The sequence below is a fragment of the Dermacentor silvarum genome, unplaced genomic scaffold (genome assembly GCF_013339745.2).
Source record: "Dermacentor silvarum isolate Dsil-2018 unplaced genomic scaffold, BIME_Dsil_1.4 Seq130, whole genome shotgun sequence".
Lineage (NCBI taxonomy): Eukaryota > Metazoa > Arthropoda > Arachnida > Ixodida > Ixodidae > Dermacentor > Dermacentor silvarum.
Window position 1 is genome coordinate 100,468 of NW_023605699.1, and position 19,534 is coordinate 120,001.

At 46.3% G+C, this 19,534-nt stretch overlaps 1 protein-coding gene across 1 annotated transcript in view; it reads left to right on the forward strand.

Annotated features, from left to right (window-relative positions):
* The window catches only part of LOC119434565 (cholesterol transporter ABCA5-like), a gene marked incomplete at its 3' end in the record, with an annotated part of 36,507 nt that extends 18,800 nt beyond the window's left edge, over nt 1-17,707 (forward strand). The window contains exons 11-16 of the mRNA XM_049659533.1: nt 718-928; nt 2,162-2,411; nt 7,069-7,199; nt 12,612-12,851; nt 16,256-16,291; nt 17,351-17,707. Of these exons, the coding sequence (XP_049515490.1) occupies nt 718-928; nt 2,162-2,411; nt 7,069-7,199; nt 12,612-12,851; nt 16,256-16,291; nt 17,351-17,707 (1,225 nt within the window). The remainder of the gene's footprint in view (nt 1-717; nt 929-2,161; nt 2,412-7,068; nt 7,200-12,611; nt 12,852-16,255; nt 16,292-17,350) is intronic.
* Nucleotides 17,708-19,534: the final 1,827 nt, after the last annotated feature.

Below are 19,534 nucleotides of genomic sequence, written 5' to 3' on the forward strand. Positions count from 1 at the left end.
CACACGGCGTTGCAAATTATCAAATTACTACGATAGTTCGCATAATGTATTGTTTTTCAGCCAGAGCCAAATTTGTCGGGGGGATGGGGGCTTTGCTCGCCTGGATGCCCCAATAGTTTTTCCTCCTGGCCTGTAAAGAAGCTCGTGGACAGACGCTTGCCTCAAATGTAAGGGGTAGTTTGGCTCGCTCGTGACTCGCATGTGTCTAGCATCCAGTACCGGGCAAATGATTAGTTAATAGGCACGACAAAAGAAAAGAGATAGAGCGCTCGCTTTTAAGGCGCAAGCTTTAGATCTCTGTTTCAAGATCGCGTTGTGAGGTACAGAAAGTCACGTGACCCAAGCAAGGCCAGAAGCGAACCAAAACAGGTCCAGCCGTGTATAAGAGATGCTTAATGAATAGCAAAGTTCATTAACGATTGAATAGTGATTGGGTTAAGGTGTATGAAGGTCGATTAAGGCTGCATTAGGGAGGATTAGGGTGTATTAAGGAGAATTAAAGAGGATTAGGGTAATAAGGGTAGATAAAGACAGATTAAGCAGGATTAAGGGAGATTAAGGTGAATTACAGTAAGCTTTACAAGGCTTTCGCCTTCGCATCTCTTAGGTGATAGCTAAGGACACCTGGGCATGTTTTTCTTTGAATCGCCTGCCCAGTTACATATAGTTAAGCAAACCATGCAGTGAACAATTTATCTGGCACCGTCGGAAATGCAGATGCTGCTGCTGGATGAACCCACCGTGGGCTGCGACACGGAGGCGCGCAATGCTCTGTGGCATGCCATCCTGAAAAACCGTGCCCAGCGAGGAATCTTGCTGGCCACAAACTCAATCGAGGAGGCCGACATCCTCGGGGACCGATCCGCCATCATCTCCACGGGGAGCGTGCGCTGCTGCGGCTCTTCCATCTTCCTGCGGAGAAAGTACGGTGCGTGTCTGGGGTTATTGTTGCCGTTTTAAGAAGTTTTCCGCTACATCCAGCTGGTATTTGTCTTGTTTAGACATGGCATCTTAAACGGAGTGATCTTTCGCTCGTTGAAAAAATATTTAGCATATTGAGCGCTCTCTTTTAGCGACATTCTGGCGAAAAAAATAAACTGTCATCTTGTGCTTCTCTTTGACAATGTTCAATGAAATAGATAAAGTATTAGTTTTGTTGACGAATTCATTCGGCACATTGCACGTTTTCTGGCGATGCAAACACGTGGGGCAGTATAAAAACCAGCAGGTCTTAAATATTATTTCCTAGTATGTTTCGTTTCCGCTACACTAGTAAATGCTTTGTTACGCTATCTAAAAGCCTTTCTAATCTTATTTCCTAAGGAATTGCCATATATAGCGGTATCGTAAAAATAGTTTTGCCAAAGCATTTTTATCAGATTATAGTACAATCATGTCGTTTTTTTTCCCAATCGTGGCGATGCAAAATTTGCAACATTGAATCTGTGGTGCCACGCGCAACTCCAGCAGGCCAGGAGGACATAGAAGCGAAGCAGTCAGTCAAGAAAGTACCAAGTAACTGAGGTGGAAGTCAGATGGAAGCCAGATGGAACTAATCACTTTTATCGCATTGGTTTTACTTATCGCATTGGTTTTACACAAGATAAACATATAAATGATGGAAGCCAGTCTCAATTTAAGGAATACAGGATTTGCCAACTCTCGGGCGACAAAATAAATTTAGTCGATTATTTTGGTTGTACGTGTATTGAGGGTGCCACGCGAAATTTTCAAAATATGAGAGCCCTTCAAGTAGTGAAATAACTGTGTGCTTGTTGCCGCAAGAAAACAGTTCAATATTCATACCTCATATTTGCCAGCATATACTGGCGACTGTATATCCACATAGCCAGCCATTGAAATTGTATGTATACAGGGTGCTTGTTTTAGACCATTCAGAGTTTTTATAACGAAACTGTAAGTGGCAGCGAACGTGAAATTCTTTGCAGTAGAATTCCTAGGCGATGTGGACATTCTTTTCAATAACGTGAACTTCAGAACGCTTAGTAAGACAAATTTAACTATGTATTGGTGTGTTGGGAGCAGTTGGTGTCTTAGGAGCTATTGAGGACAAGAGTAGAAGCCTGCGTGAGCCGAGTGCTGCGCCAATGTACGTACGTAACTGAATCTGAGTGTCGTGCGGCGCGCGTGGGTTCCGCAGGAATCGGCTACCGGCTGCATATGACGACGACTGAGATGCCGAACGTGAAGCACATTGTCGGCTTCCTCAAGACCGTCGTCGAGGGCGCCGAGGTGTTCCTCGAGCGTCGAGGCTTCCTCGTCTTCTCCCTCGGCAACCCTGAGCACTCAAAGCTGGTCAAGCTCATGCAGGCTATCGAGGCAAACAAGCGCAATCTCGGCATCTTCACCATGGGCCTGGCCGCCACCTCGCTCGAAGACGTCTTGCTCAAGTAAGGCACACACACTCCTGTCCGAGTTGAACCCAGGTCAGACACTCAAGCAAGAAGACAGATTTCTCCCTCATCCTAAGGCATCTACCAAGCACGCACAGCACACAGCTGATTTAGCACTGAACACTCCAGATGTCGCGCAAGTGTGTAATGGCACTACTTGTATGACGCTAACCATGTTCCGCTTTCAGTTGCGGACAATCGCAGCCAATCACGTATTACCAGTTGTGCAGACTGACGCCATGTGCTCTAATTGGAGGTCATGCCCATCAGTCAAATGTAGATGTGACACTCGGCAAGCACTCACAGGCTTAGGACGGAGAGAGTCGCGTTCCCGGTGATTCGGTGTGAGGAGGCGGCGCAATTACCGCCAGGTAAGCTTAATGGCCCTCGGGAGTCCTGCGCAGAGCCTATAGCCCGACAACTAAAGCTGGTGGAAGGTGCGAATCCTTGTAATCCAGCTAAATGGAGGATGTCCTGGTCAATCTACCACTGCCTGCATATGAAGGAGATCCACTGAGTTTAGATATGTACTCAATAGAATGTTATTTTGCAAAGTTTGAAATGTCTGCCGTATGAAAACTACGAATGTCAATTGTTTGCCTACTCATTCCTGCATGCATGTTATATTAGTTTGATGAATCTACTGCTCATAGCCTCAATGTATACACACTGTTTCATGTTATGCCTTGCGTTTGTCCTCGTGATGGATAGGGGCAAGAACCTCTTCAAATGACAAAAAAGCATCTTTTAGTTCTTGTCCCAGCATTCATTTTTGTGAAGAAATGAATGCCAAATAAACATTTATTTTGTCACTTTATTCATTTATTTATTCATTGAGATCACGAGGGAATTCGCTGAGAGACGTGGCATTTTTGTGTAATCGAAGATCACGCTTTATATTTAAGGAATAGATGGACGACTAGAAAGTAGCGAATTGAATTTGAGCGTATTTTACACCCGTAATATCGGATAGATTGTACCACAGACAGCCCCTGGGTAATGTATGCGAAAGTAGTAGTCATACTAGCAGATAATACAGGGACGTAGAGAAACTTGCGAATACCTGTGGTCGCGATGCGACATATGTTGACAATATTTGAGCACATAGAAATTTAGGTTATATATTTTCTTTAATAAAGAAACTAGTTATTTCATGATATCCATACCGAGGAATTTTCGACAGTGCCCGTTCGGTAATTTGTTGCTTCGCCGGAATACACCAGCCTAACAGTAATGCGTAGCAGTTTTAAAAACATATACTTGAAAAGGTCCGCCGAGTTTGAACAAGTTTGGAATAGCCGCGTTGAAAGGGTACTTTATTTTAATAGTGTGCGTATTTACTGCACTTAATCGTCACTTAGTGCTGTCTTATAGCAGTGTTTTGGTTCTGACCTAAACACTGCTATAAAACAGTGATAAGTACTGAATAGGTGCCGCAAATGTGTATGTATGAGAAGGAAGTACCCTCTCAACGTTGCTAACAAACTGTTCGAACTCTGCAAACGTTTTGAAATATAATTTTTGAAAATGCTGTCCATTGGTATGATTATTAAGGTGCGAGAAAACGGAGATGAAGAGACACAAATAAACAGGGCAAGCACTCCTGTGTCAATCGTTCTGTTTCTCTCTTCGTCTCTGATTTTTTTTTTCGTGCCATAATAAATCTGCGAGTATGTCTGACCAACTAGCTGAAATAAAAACTATGCTGTCCAGTGAGCTGCTGGTGGGTTACGGTGAAGTCGACAAGCTGTCTAAAGGGCAATGCCTAAAAATTTCTGGATATGAATGCAACAGCAAGTCATGCCCCCACAGTCATGCAATATAATAACATAATTTACGTATAAAGGAAGGAAATACTGATATATCCACCAAGAATATCTGAGGATGAAAGGGAAGCTCAGGGCAGCTCTGATGAAACGTAGAGCACTCTGTGGTTGTTTCCTGGGCTTCCGTGAAGTAAGGAAACAATGCGCTGTCGCTTACGCCTTGGCGTTGCATTCACCAATGCATATTCATTTCTATTGCGATAGCATTTAGATGGACCCTCCAAGCACATTTTTGCCGTCGTTGTCGCTGTGAGGTTCCTTATAAAGTCCAACGGTGATAAAACCGTCGCCGCGCGCCGTACGCTGTGTGTGCCAGTGAAAGCGTGCGAGGGTGAGCCGGCAACCGCAGCTTAATCTCGCTCACGCGAGAGAGGAAGGCGGCCGGAAGCAACGTTTATAGATACTTTTTCGAAAAAGTATCTATGAACGTTGGCCGGAAGCACGCCGTCTTCGTTCGCTCACGGGACGCGGGGAGGAGGCGACGGAGACGGTGAGGTTGGGGGTGGGGGGGGCGTTCTGCTCTTGCGGCTCTTGAAAGCGATCTGCTATGCGGCTGAAGTGTTCGCCCGCGGGTGCCTCATCTTCAAAGCGATCTGCGATGGGTACACAATGCATGCGCCGTGTGCCGGTAGCTTCGTATGCACTATGCTTTCGACGTTCGCGTTGAAGCGAGACTAGAGACAGCGCGAAGGTCTATTTGTCCGCTGCTGCTGGCGCGCTTTCTCACTCCAGCGTTTTGACGAGTTTCCCCGGTAATCGAGTGAGATTTGTTCATGTTTACCTGTCCGCACGTGACAGCGTGCTTGTTTATTCATTTAGTCAGCGAATATTTACAACTTAATACGGGCGATAAAACTACTATCCTTACTTCGTATAGCTGTCTACTAATTTGCTATCGCAATCGATGCTTCGCCTTTCGGGCGAAAATGCGACTTTTTTATTGTAATAGCCCACAGCGCCGAGTGCAGTGCCTGTGGTGTCGAGAAGATTACAGAACACTTCCTGTGCTACTGCCCATCTTTTGAAAATGATAGACATGACCTCTACATGGCTCCAAACCAGTTGGACAGAAAACCATTCACATTGAATAAGATCTTGGGACCATATCCTCGCATATCGCAGCTACAAAAGGCCACAAAGCGCTGCTGCGATTTCTAATGGCTACCAGACTGAGTGGCCGTCTGTGATACGTCATGAGAGACCATCCGTGATACAGAACTGAGAACTCTTAGACGTAGGCGATATCCACGGCGGACTTTATCTTCTTCTTTTAATCTTTTCTCCCCTTTCCGCTTCCCCCAATGCATCGTAGCCAACCGGGCTCAGTCCTAGTTAACCTCCTTGCCTTTCATTTATTCTTTTCTGCGCGCTCTCTCTCTCTCTCTCTCTCTCTCCGTCTCTCTATCTGTGGCTACAATAAAGGTGGGGTAGTGCGACGAACTTAAAAAGTAGTAATGATGCCAGCGCTGACTCTCGCAAATGCCATTTTGTGCTTAATATCAGATGTCTTTGCAGCGTGGGAAGGTAACCGAAGGTCAATTGGCCAATTCCCATCCTGGGCCCTCGGTAATACCACAAATGAGGCAGCGCAGGGTGATATGGGCTGAGCTTCTTTTCAAGTCAGAAAACGCTGAGGCCAATTACTAAATTAGTTTGGAAGAAAGACTCAGGGACATGGATAAACAGAAATTGACAGCTTAAGTGCATAAATACTTGTATCTCAAAGTATCTCAAAAGCGTGAACATGGAAGGGAGGAAGAGGACAAGAAGTTAGCAACCTAAGCGCCGGGTGCTTGGAAGTGCAGCTACAGAATTCGAAGTCACAAAATTAAGTTGGAGAAGCAGGTGCTAAGTTGGATGCACAAGATGGAAATAAAGATGTCCATTCAGGTTTATAAAGGCGGCAAGTAAGAAATTGGAACAGAAAATTTGTGCGATAACACGAAAGTCAGTGCTCTGCTATTTGAGGCCCGATGCCTGAGCGAAAAAAAAAAAAATCTTACAGCTGCAAATATTCGCAACAAGATGTGGCATCTATCTGCTGCAGCAAGAATCTGGAGAGGACAGAGCACATTACCATAGAATGTCATGATATTCACACAGACAGGAGTGTATGCAACGTCCGTCTTCTAGAAGCGCTGTAGTTAAAGCTTATGCGAGCATTACGTAGGTCAGCGGTCGGAATAAATAGACGATTAGAGTATTGGCAAAAAAACAGCAGGGAGGAGAGTGATCTGGGGATTTCACACGCGTGCTTTACTGTATAATCTAGAGATGTAAATTGTACTAGAGAAAGAATATAGAGATAGGCAAAATGATAGTTCAATAGATGTAGCAAAGCGTGATTACCTCAATCAGCCTAGGTGGTTACTTTGTCAACATCCCGTTTCAAAGAGGACAAAAATCATGAGCCATAAATCAAGGAAGGCCTGTGTCCCCTCAACTGGGAATGTATCAGAAGGTAACAGAACCGGGAACGCTAGCCTGGGGCAAATGTTCGAAATACTCTGACATCATTTAAAAAGCGTGGGTGAATTCCCATAAACCGATAACCAGACACACGTCCAACATTTCAATCTGAAATATCAACACTTGGCCGTTTTCTCCGGTTGCGTTCACCACGAGTGCAATGTCAAATGGTCGATTTCGCCCGTTATTGAATAGACTCGAACTTGCCCATATTCATCTAAGCAAAGAAGGATGAAAATAAGTGATGATAGCCGCCTTATTCCACACAGTCCACCAAAGCACTTTCGCAAGCTGTTTCAAGTTCTTCAGTATTTACGCGAAGTTTACAAACTGGTTCCTACGACGCTACAATGGCACAGGGTGGACGAAGAGAACGTGGGCATGGAGACGGACGAGTCCAGTGATCCTGAGAGCAGCGGAGCTATTGGCGACCTGGCAATGAGCAAGCCTAAGGAGTCTACCGAGACGAAGAGTGGCAAGGACGAAGAACGTAAGCAAAGCAACGGAAGCGGTCCTTTTAAGCGAAGCTTTATAGGCTCACAAGTTTCGGCGGTGGTGGTGGTGGTGGTGGTGGTGTCACGCTGAAAAGTGGGCCGATCCTGGTGACAGTGCGGAAAGGGTCCAAGCTCAATGGCACATAGCCCTGTTATGTGGGCCGATCCTGGTGACAGTGCGGAAAGGGTCCAAGCTCAATGGCACATAGCCCTGCTATGTGGGCCGATCCTGGTGACAGTGCGGAAAGGGTCCAAGCTCAATGGCACATAGCCCTGTTATGTGGGCCGATCCTGGTGACAGTGCGGAAAGGGTCCAAGCTCAATGGCACATAGCCCTGTTATGTGGGCCGATCCTGGTGACAGTGCGGAAAGGGTCCAAGCTCAATGGCACATAGCCCTGTTATGTGGGCCGATCCTGGTGACAGTGCGGAAAGGGTCCAAGCTCAATGGCACATAGCCCTGCTATGTGGGCCGATCCTGGTGACAGTGCGGAAAGGGTCCAAGCTCAATGGCACATAGCCCTGTTATGTGGGCCGATCCTGGTGACAGTGCGGAAAGGGTCCAAGCTCAATGGCACATAGCCTGTTATGTGGGCCGATCCTGGTGACAGTGCGGAAAGGGTCCAAGCTCATGGCACATAGCCCTGTTATGTGGGCCGATCCTGGTGACAGTGCGGAAAGGGTCCAAGCTCAATGGCACATAGCCCTGCTATGTGGGCCGATCCTGGTGACAGTGCGGAAAGGGTCCAAGCTCATGGCACATAGCCCTGTTATGTGGGCCGATCCTGGTGACAGTGCGGAAAGGGTCCAAGCTCAATGGCACATAGCCCTGTTATGTGGGCCGATCCTGGTGACAGTGCGGAAAGGGTCCAAGCTCAATGGCACATAGCCCTGTTATGTGGGCCGATCCTGGTGACAGTGCGGAAAGGGTCCAAGTTCAATGGCACATATCCTTGTGGGATCGGGGACCTGTAACGCGCCCTTTAACTACCCTTGTCACACGTGGGACTCAAAGAGACAAAATAACCGGCCCTTCTCCCTGTCGAGAAAATGGCGATAAGCGATGCTTGTCGGCCGATTCTAGTTTCAGGGCTTCCGAAGCCCAGGCGAAACGTCAGCGAAGAGCCGCCGACGCTGAGTTAAGGGCAAACGAAGCGGAATGCCTGCGACAGTGTCGTCCTCCTACAAGCTTCGCTTACCCCCCTTTTCTCGACAGGGGAAGGGCTGGTGATTTTTTTTTGCCATTCTTGCCATTCAGGACAAGTATACAAAAAGGCGACACACTTGTACGCAAGAATCAAGCTACGTTTGGTTCTTTTTAACTCCGAAAGATGTGGCACACTTTTCTACCAGCGCACGCAAATGCGTGAGAAATTCCTGCGCCATCCTAGAGGGCACATTGAACATGAAAACGTGTATTGACTCTTGTTATCCTTCTTGGATGTAAGCGACATTTGTTTCAAGACAGACACACACTTGCTCATGATTAGAAGACGCTTCCGCGCCGAAACATTGACACCTGTGTCAGAAGTTCTTCCTTCTCCTCTAGATTCTTTGCTTCATTTTTTACGCAATAATGCGTTGCCGCCGCACCAAGGGGCGCAGTTGCTGTAAGATCCTGTTGTGCGCCTTGAGGTCTTCTTGCCGGGGCAATAAGCTAAAATACTTCATCATTTTCGTCACCCTTGTCATCATCATTAACCTTTTTTATGTACGCGGTGCGACAAGGGCATCTCCCAGCGATTAGCAATGCATTAGCTGACTCCACCGTATGCCGCGAGTTTCTTAATTTCATCACAACACTTAGTTTTTCTTCCTCAACTGTACTTCCCTTTCATTGGCGTCCATTCTGTATACTATAATAGACCCCACTGGTGGTCACCCCTAAGCATTAGATGGCCTGTCGAAATGCGTTTATTTCAAAAGATTATTCTTAACAATCCTAACAGCAGCCTCCTGTTACCTGTCTGATCCACACCGCTGTTTTCCCGTCTCGTAGAGTTACGCCTATACATTTTGGCTCCATCGCTCATTGAGCGGTCCTTAACTTAGTTTCTGTCCCTTATGTTGCTATGATAGTAAACATTTATTTTCAAGAATAGCGGTAAACTGTCGGTCATTACTTGACCCATTTCGATTCTTATGTAAATTTCCTTCACATGATCCTGGTCCCCTGTCACTAATTGGCCTAGATAAGCCTACTCTTGCACAGATTCTAGAGGCAGGACTGCCAACTATTATTTCTTGTTCTTCTTCTAGGCTATTCAATGTCAGCCTTCTCTTCTGCATAATGTTCTTCAAACATTCATATACTCGGTCACCTAAGGTCCTCAATCACATGTTACAAGCCGTTCCCGGCGTTGCTGAACCGGAAAATGTCATCGGCAAAGCACAGGTTAATGAGATGTTCCGCATTCAACGTCACACGTAATCCCTTCCCCCAGTATAACACTTTATTGCTTCATCTTTGCATGCAGTGAATAGCATTGGAAAGTTTGGGCGTTCATACCAGGCTCCCTTCTTTATCGATATTTTTTAGATTTTCATGCGAAGAGTTAAGGTAGCTGTGGAATCAAAATATACGTTTCCTATGATATTGTATGCACTTCATGGGAAAAACCTACATTTCTCTTATTTGTGCTTTAGAAATACAAGAACTATTGCAACACTGGTGCCAGTCAAACATATTAAAATAATTTCTGCTAAATCACTCTTTGTTAAAACATTTTATTTTACACTTTGCACTGCTTCCATCATGGCGAGTTTTGTGAGCTTTCGTTTTCTTCGTCCCTTGTCTGTGACAACCTTAGAATGTAGTGACGAATCTATTGCCGTCAATGTGAAAGAGATTTTGTGCAGATATACAATGTAAATTTTTGTGACATCACGACAGAGCTGAACATTATTTAAATATCTAAGTCTCTCGTTAATTACCTTTTCAAGAGTAGAGACACCGATAGCAGACGCATTGCGGCTTTGTGGCCGAACGGGCCGTATTATCTAAGGGTCTTATCATCTTAAATTCTTTTACCCTTCCTAATGGGCTGGCAGGACGCCACGCCGACATTATTGCAGGTATATAGGCCACTCGTTGCTATGGGTGATAAAAATAGAATGGGTGGAAAATAAATTCTGAGATTTTACGTGCCAAAATCTTGAGGCACGTCAAAACTATTATGAGAAATGCCTAGTGGGGGACTCCGGAAAATTTCGACCACCTGGGGTTTTTTAACGTGCACTTAAATTTAAGTACACTGGTGTTTTCGCATTTCGCCCCCATCGAAACGCGGCCGCCGTGGCCGGGATTCGATCCCGCGACATCGTGCTTGGTAAGCCCAACACCATAGCCACTAAGCAACCACGGCGGGTACACAATCGGTGGATTAGAATCCGTCCATGTTACGGCTCCTAAGTGGAGGGTGACCCTGTCGCGTTTCCACCGAAACAATTAGCTTTTCAGCAAGCGGTCCTATACTGGCACACCACCGCTCTCCATGCAGTTTTTTGTGCCCTCAATATGGCCGCCGCAGTGATCATAGGTGACACGAGGTGATAATACACGGCTTCGCCTTGCGTACTCGCTACTGCCGACGCTCGCCTGGCGTACAAGGCAGAATCTTTGATAAAGGGGAGCAAAGAAAAATTGCATAGCGAGAATAAGAACGAGTACCGGTGGCCAGACAAATAAGAACTAAAGGATTAGAGCACAGCTTGGCTGTTACACCACCACGATGCAAGCACTGAGCTTTTATCCAGCTATGGAAGGATATCCAAGAGACAAAAATGAAATCGGAAAGAAAAGGCTTTATCCTAATTCAAAGGACAGTGCCCTGCTCTTCGAATCAAGATAAGGGTGCCTGATAACGCGGGTCCGTATTCACAAAGATCTCTCAGGATATTGTTGGCAAGAAAGATTTTCGCCCAGTCCTGATGGTGGGCAAATTATGAACGAAGGCGTCCAGTCGATAGCAAAGAACACTTGCGAAAAACAGTGTTGTGAATGCGGCCTGCATAGCTACAAACGAAAAATTTTCAGGCGAAGTCGTCTCGTGCCTAGCGTGCGAAAATGGTTCAGGAACCATTCCAAATATTCTGTTAATGTCAGAGTATTCATACAGCGATCAAATGTGGAAGCTGGAGGCGTCACTGAGCCGCTCGGTTTTAAGGGGAAAATGGTTGTGTATGCTAGCAAAGGACAGCTGGAAGATTGGTGGCGTGAAGAAAAGGATATAACACGTAATAAAACAAACTTGCTACAATTGGTGACGTACCTTAGATTATAAAGATATTTGCAGATTTGTATGCATTAGAAAGTTTTAAAAAGAACGAGCTTGGTGGAATGTACCTCCGTCCCGATTCAGCAAAGATGCTCTTGCCATCATCATCCAAATGTTCGTATTAGAAGCTGCCGCGGTGGCGCAAGCAGTGACGTAGCCATGTGCAGCCATCAACTAAGCTGAGTCGAGTAGAAAGCAAAAAAACACAAATAGAACCAGCCGGAACTCGCGCTCGCCTTAGCAGCGAGTTCGATTTCGGCTCGTCGAAAGCGTTCCACCATGGCCTACCAAACGTTTGGGCCCAAGAGCAGGCTTATATCCCTCATTTTGCGCGTGGCTGTTGTAACTGCGTTTTATAGACAGCCATTCCGGAACCTTTTCTTTCTTGAACGCAGAGTTCTTTTACGTTCGAAAAACTATAGCTGACACTTAGTTTCTGCGCAAATTATTTATCACTGCACAAAAAAGTGCTCTCATATTTCTGTGGTTCCCCGATAGACTATCTTAATTGTACGAATAACCTTTGTGACAAGGTATTCATACACAATGGCGCTTTGCCCATAGAAAATGCGCCTGGTTTCAGTCCATGGTCACTAGGAGCTCTAGCTGTTATGACCCCAATTACTATTTATGGTCATTCTGCTCATCCCTAGTAATTAGGCTAATGACAACTAGCGTCCCTAGTCACCGCGAGCTGGAAACAGGTGCGTTTCGTATCGGCAAATCGCCATGCTTTCCTAACGCGTAATTGGGGTCATAACATTCTGGCAATAACTAATAATGGCCAGTTATGACCAATCTGACGACATATGCTCAAAGCAAGGTGTGCCGTGCCAGCGGCCTGCGATAGATGACGAAAATGTAGCTCGGAGCGTACACCGCTCCTGCTCTAGACAAGTTGTAATAATGCACTCCAGCTACGAATTCAGATGAGGCGTACATCATCATCGAAGTCGTGACCGTAACTGCTAGCTTACCTGCTGACCATTACGTGCTGACGTAACTTAACTGGTGACCGTTAACCTGGCTTGGGAACGTAAAAAAAAAAGCGTTCTGAAACGCCTGTTCCTTTTAAGTAGTCCATTCCTCATCATGTCCTAAGTTATTTGTTTTGCGCAACACACGCCTGCAGCCTACAAGCGGGACTTCGTTCCGGTGACGGGCTTTCGTCTGTGGCGGCTTCAGTTTTGGGCGCTCATGTGCAAGAAGATGAGCTACTGCAAGCGCAGCTACCTGGCCATCCCGCTGCTCGTGGCCACCATCTTCGTTACGGCGCTCATACGCACACTGTCCTACTTTCTGTTCCACTTTGACCTTGCCAAGTACGTCCATCTCCAGAAAGAAGCGCTATCGCCGACGGCCACCGAGATTGGTAAGCTGCATTCCTCTACGATAGCTGCTAACCATACATTCAGCCATGCCGAACGCACTCTGCACTTGGTTTGGCGAACCGATGCTGCGCGGAAGCCGCACGGTGGAGAAATGTTCATGAAAGCGAAAAATTGTCATCTGCCCGACTGTAGCACGAACGTACAAAGGAAACTCGTACGAGTATCTAAGAAGAAAAGCTCCGCAGTTCAAAAAAAGTCCGTCCTCGTCTGGGAATCTAACCAGGGACCAACGCATTTCCGGGGTGGTCGCTGTATACCGACTGAGCCAACCAGGAGGCCAGCAGATCGCAGACCGAGGCCGAATTGAACGACAACTAGAATCACACTAAATATAGCCAGTTCAGCCGACAAGGTGGTCTTCCTTTGATTTGTCATATTCAGTGTCCCTGTACTTAGAGCTGTTAATTTGTCCTCGGTCTGCGATCTGCTAACCTCGTGGTTAGCTCAGATGGTCGAACTACTAGCCCGGAAAAGTGTTGATCCCGGCTTCATTCCCGGACCAGGGCGAATATTCTTTAACCGCGACGCTTTCTTGCGGAGGAACGCGTGTGGCTTTCCTTTGTGACTTCGTGATATAGTTGGGTGGCACGCATTACTTTTCTTCCCGTTCATTGCGCTCAATTTTGTTCTCTCAACGTGGGCGCACAATGCTGGTTTGCTTTAACGGTGTCTATAAAAGGGAAGGCAATGCGTTGCCTCTGTCGCATGTTGTGCCAACAGGAAAACTTTTTTTTTCAAGTTTCTAATATTACTGGTAGTTCGTCTTCGCTTTCCTCACCACCGCTGCGCGTGCGCAGAAGGCCGACATGGAATTTATTGGCAACGTGAAACAGCGCAATGATGGGAGAGCCATTTTAAGCAGCGTATCCAACCGGAACTAAAGCGGGAAACGAATATTTTTGTGCGAACCTTAACTGAATGGGAATGTTACATTTATTTTTATTTATTTTTGTAACTCCGGAAAGAAACCGAAAAAGAAATGACGATTTTCGATTCAACTTGGTTAGTTTTTCTGGCGACATTCATCCATGCATGGCCTGCATTGGTGGTTCAGCCATGCTACCTAATTTGTAAATGCAGTACGACCTTGTTCATTTTAGAATTGGCAGCACTGCTATTGCGGTTTTCAACGTGGCGCGCAGAGGCATTCGTGGTATTAATGCACTTGTGAACGCTCCAAAGTGGTGACCATCAAATAATTAATCGGTGGCAAGATACCTGAAGTAGGGACCCTGAGCCTCACAGTTATCTTTTTTTATTTCTGGGTAGGATTTGATGAAACTCTTTGTGTATTTCAATGTGCTGATTTTGGATATTCATTCACTTTTATTGCAGGTTAATAACTTTCTAAAAATTCAAGAAATTCAGTTTTTGCATAACTCGCTTGGAGGCGAGCTAACTACTAAACTATATATGGTGTTCTAAAGATTGACATAAGAAGATGGTGTTCAGTGATCAGAGTTTGCAGTGCTCTAGACCAGTCTAGAATGTTCTAGACTGATCTGAGCGAAAGTAGTAGCTTTTCAAACTTTTTTTTAACCCGCCGTGCTTGCTCAGTGGCTATGGTGTTGGGCTGCTGAGCACGAGGTCGCGGGATCGAATCCCGGCCACGGCGGCCGCTTTTCGATGGGGGTGAAATGCGAAAACACCCGTGTACTTAGATTTAGGTGAACGTTAAAGAACCCCAGGGGGTCCAAATTTCCCGAGTCCCCCACTACGGCGTGCCTCATAATCAGATCGGAGTTTTGGCACGTAAGACCTCATAATTTTTTTTTCAAACTTTTTAAAGAACACAAAGTAAAACCCCGCCAAAAATAGTACTTTTTGAATATTGTGCAATATTTATTTGTATTTGAGGGCTACTGCACTCTGGTTGTTTGCCTTTCTGACAAAAAAATAAATTATTGCACTATCGTAAGTGGAACCAGGAATATCATAACTTGAAGCACTGTAACACCATCAGAAATGCTGTTTTGAGAAATGGAGAAAAAACTTTTCACGACATGCTCATGGTGATTATGGGAAAGGATACACCAATAAAGGATGATACAAGGGTCCATCAAAAAAAAATGATCTGCACCAAACCTGGGGCAAAGGAAGTAATCAGCCAGATGGTCACTTTTGCATACTTTATACATGCGTAAACTGATGCAGGTACGATAGAAAGTAAGTAGTGCTTCTCACGTATTGGTTCCGGAGGGTTCCCGAGGAGTGCTTCCACGATGTAATTTTCTTCTCTTAACACTACATGCGGCATGAAGAACTGCATGTCTATCTTTCTCCCTGCTTTCTTCTTTTCTTGTCTCTGTGCAGTTCAGGCGCACTGTCGAGTTTTAGAACAAAATGAATTTACACCGTTCCTTCTATCTGTATATCAAAAGGCTAAACAAATGAACATAAACCGGTTATATTCTTGATCCGGTGTTGAACCGCAAATGAACGAGTTTCCTGAGACGGGTCTATAACCGCAACAGAAACGCTACGGTTCAATACTGTGATTTTAGTTTATTTTAATTTCATTACAAATATTTAGTTTGAATTTGGGACTGCAGCACGTGGAAAATGCTCAGATGGTGCACGACGGAGTGTGTTGGTAATCGATATTTTCATGAGACCAACGCACATTGACAACGGACAAAGGCAGATAAGGCGACGAGAAGGAAACGCTGAACTTCCAACATTTTGTTTGTCAATCAATCAATCAGTCAATCCATCAAAACGATTTAATCCAAACACATAGAAGACGAATTCAAAACAATTTCGACCGATAGCTGTGGAAGGCCTAGTTAGCGCTCATTACGTTATGATGCGAGCACATACAGTTCTGTGCATCTAATGCACGAGCATGGGCTGGTTGCCTCTTGATTTCGTGCAGATATGAAATTTCGAAGTATATTTGAAGTCTCTGCGTAGTTGAACGTGATCATTATAATGAGGCCAGTCTCGGGGTTTTCTTATACGCCAAAAAAATTGTTTATTCTGCGCAATAATTATCGTGAACGTAAATTATTATTCATAAGACCCGGCGTATTAAACCCTGGGCCTTTTATCGGCTCCCAAAAAATATCAACAGTTATGCTCCGATTATGGTCGAGGCTAGTCTGAACACCAATGCGCCACACCGAATAATAACTGATAGTACTTCTTTGTACACGGCACATTGCAATTTACCAATAGGTATAGGTATACGTGGCAGCATGTAATATACAAAAAGATAGTCCTTGCTCATTAAATACCGTTTCCTACATTTCTCGCAACTCTTCGTATTTGTTCTACATTTCTGCATCACTGTACGCATTCTTGTGACAATTAGAGGAGCTCTTTCTCAAAGAGTTACCAAGTAATTAAACGCACATTGCTTCTTTCTTTTTTTGAACTTGTGCAGCCCTTCTTCAGAAGGAACCAGCCTTCAAAGAATTGTGTAAGTCTGCTTTCCTCTTTTATACCCTTTATATTTTACGGCTCTTCGGTAGGAAGCGCGTTGCATCGACATTGCAATATGCAACGAAAAAAAGGTATTCGTACCAACCACGCTGGTCTAATCACGGCTTTGCAACTTGACATCTAGTTATGCTCCGCTACAAAGCTTTATTCTCAGACTCGGCTCATCCTTTGACTTTCCGTCAGATAACTGGAGTTTTGCATCACCGACGTAATCCTGAAGTAGGCCAGCTTGGTTGGCGCCTGGTGAGAAGAAAACAAGATAAAGCGAAACAAATTCTTTTATTGCACCGGCACTGATCATTTAAAGGTCTGTGGAGGAGGTCGTAAGGGTTCGGAATCATCAAGGTAGCCAAGGCCACTGGACCTAGTTGGTAGCCTTTGCGCCTCCTCTCCTGGCATATATTTTACGTGATGCGCCCAAAGTGGTCACTGCGGACTGTTTAATGATGGTATGGCGAGCCGTCATAGCCAGGCCGAAGACGACGAAGCTGCGCCGTGACATATATCCCGGCCGCGAGCCCAGGAGAACATCCGGGGCATCTTGTCATCAGCGCACAGGCTCGTGGTCGCCTACGTTGGAAAGACAACTCCATTAGAGATGTGGGAAATAGATCAGCCCCCGCCTTGCCACAATGATAATGGAGCGACAGTTCACTTCAACAGGAAGTCTGAACGTGTAGGCCTCCGAATAAGCGCATGCAGGGAGATTTACGAATGTTGTCTTTCTCACAAAGATGTACTATAGCCAAAACTAACCAACGGAATAAATACTGCGCTAAATATACAGGGTGCCCCAGCTGAAAGTAGCCATTGTTTTAAAGACGACGGAGCGGACACCCTGTGTAATGCTTCATAATCGCACGATTTCACCAGCATCGCTTTGTGCTAGCTCGTTTTGTAGTTGCTCAACTTGTCTCGTCATTTGCCCTGATCTTTCTGGGGGTGTTAATTGAAGATGAAGATGGACGGTGCTCTGTTGCCTGCACTTTTTGCACATCCGTCTCACTGCTTCCGTTGACGTGGTGGCTGTTCGCAGACTACATGATCCGCGAAGGCCCCAAGGCTCCGCTGTTCAAGTTCGACATCCAAAAGGTGTCGGACAACGTGGTCGACCCGGTGTTCACGGTGGTGCTCATCGCCCGCATCGTCGACTCGCTCACCATCCCGCTCTTGCTGTCGCTGCTGGCGGCCGCTTACGTCTTCCTGCCCACCGAGGAGACCTTCACCAAGGCCAAGGCCATTCAGCTCATGACCGGCATCTCGGCGACGCGCTACTGGTTCATGAGCTTCTTCATCGACATGCTGTCCTACACCATCGCGTGCATCATCGCTTTGCTGCCGCTCTTCATCATCGATCCCTGGGGACTCACCAAAAAGGCCAACATCATACTGTGTGAGTGCATCGTCTCTTCTTTTTTTTCTCTCTCACCTTATATTAAGTGCTCTTTAGCGTAGGCGTATTTCAGCCTTCATGGAGAAGTCATCGTTCAACGGAAGATGTCACCGTGGGTTTCAGTTCTGTTAAAATAAACCACCGCTTATCCACGAAGTGAATGATGATGAGTGGGCGAAGCACCGGGGGATCATTCGGGCAAAACGCCGGAAGCGTTCTCCGTAAGCCGGAAGCCGGCTTATGGAAGACGGAGCGTGGCGTATATATAATATATATATATATATATATATATATATATATATATATATAGCCCTTGGGCACCGCAGCGCCCCTAGCTACGGACGAGAGAGAGAGAGCGCGCGCATCGGGAACGAGAGAGAAAGAGAGCAGAGCTGCGCTTCTAGCGGGAGCGGCGAGTACTAGCGTGGCTACGACGGCGCGACGAGGGACAAGGCTCGACCCTAAAGAGCTTCGCCCCTAAAAAAAGATCCGTGGCAATTTAGCGCTAAATGCTGGAAACATTCGTTAGCGTTATGTCGCACCTCTTTGAGGTCCCGAATCACAATCCATGATTTATATATATTATAAGACCGAGACCGACCGAGCTGTCAAGCGCTTTTTATTCCAAAAAGGAAAACGCCCCAGCTCATGCGCGAAGAAGTAGAACAGGGAAGGTGATGATGGCTATGTACAAATGAAAAGGACGAAGTACGTTAATAGTGCTTACACTAACTTCCCCCCGTCATGGAAGCGGCCAGCCTGGCCGCAGATTAGAGATTATCTAAACGGGGAGTGAAGGGCTTCATCCGCGAGACGTGAACAATTTCGGCTTTCCGGCGGCGCCGGTCAGTGACGGAGTGTACTGGGCGCACGAGATAGTTCACTGCAGATGTTTGCTGCACAACGGTGTATGGGCCAATATAGCGTTGAAGGAACTTCTCACAGAGGCCTGGAGTTAGAGCTGGAGTCCAAAGCAGGACTTGGTCTCCAGGCTGAAAACGGAGGTCACGGCGTTTGTTGTCGCAGCGACGTTTGCGCTCAGCTTAGGTAGCTTCCGTGCTTTGCCGGGTGATTTGACGGCAATGTGCAACTCGGGCAGCAAAATCTTCTGGAAGGGACGCGTAAGGCGAAGAAGGTGCTAAAAAGAATTCTCTGGTGGAAGGAGATCTTCCATATACAAGGAAGAAAGGGCTGTAACCGGCAGTTCGTTTAATAGCAGTATTATATGCGAATGTCACAAAGGGAAGAATTTTATCCCAGTCAGTGTGGTCAGGACGGATGTACATGGAAATCATGTCAGACAGCGTACGGTGGAAGCGCTCAGTGAGGCCATTGGTTTGCGGATGATAGGTAGAAGTAGATTTGTGCACGGTATCAGCGGCCCGAAGAACTTCCTCGAGAACTTGGGAAATAAACGCCTTGCCACGGTCACTCAGAAGAACGCGAGGAGCCCCGTGGCGCAAGACGATGGAGCGCAAGAAAGTCAGCAACCTCAGACGCGGTACCGGCTCGCAGAGGGGCAGTCTCGGCATATCTGGTTAAATGGTCGACCGAAGTGACAATCCAACGGTGACCGGAGGGTGTCAAAGGCAAAGGCACCATATAAATCAATGCCAACAAATTCAAAAGGTGCGTCCGGGCAAGGCAGAGGTTGTAGTAAACCGGTAGGAGGGGAAGTCGAGCGTTTTCGGTGCTGACACGACACACAGGAGGCAATGTATTTGGCCACCGTTGTGGATAGGCCAGGCCAGAAGCAGCGGGTCTTGATGCGGTCGTAAGTCTTGTGGAAGCCTAAGTGGCCAGCCGATGCGTCGTCGTGAAGTGCCT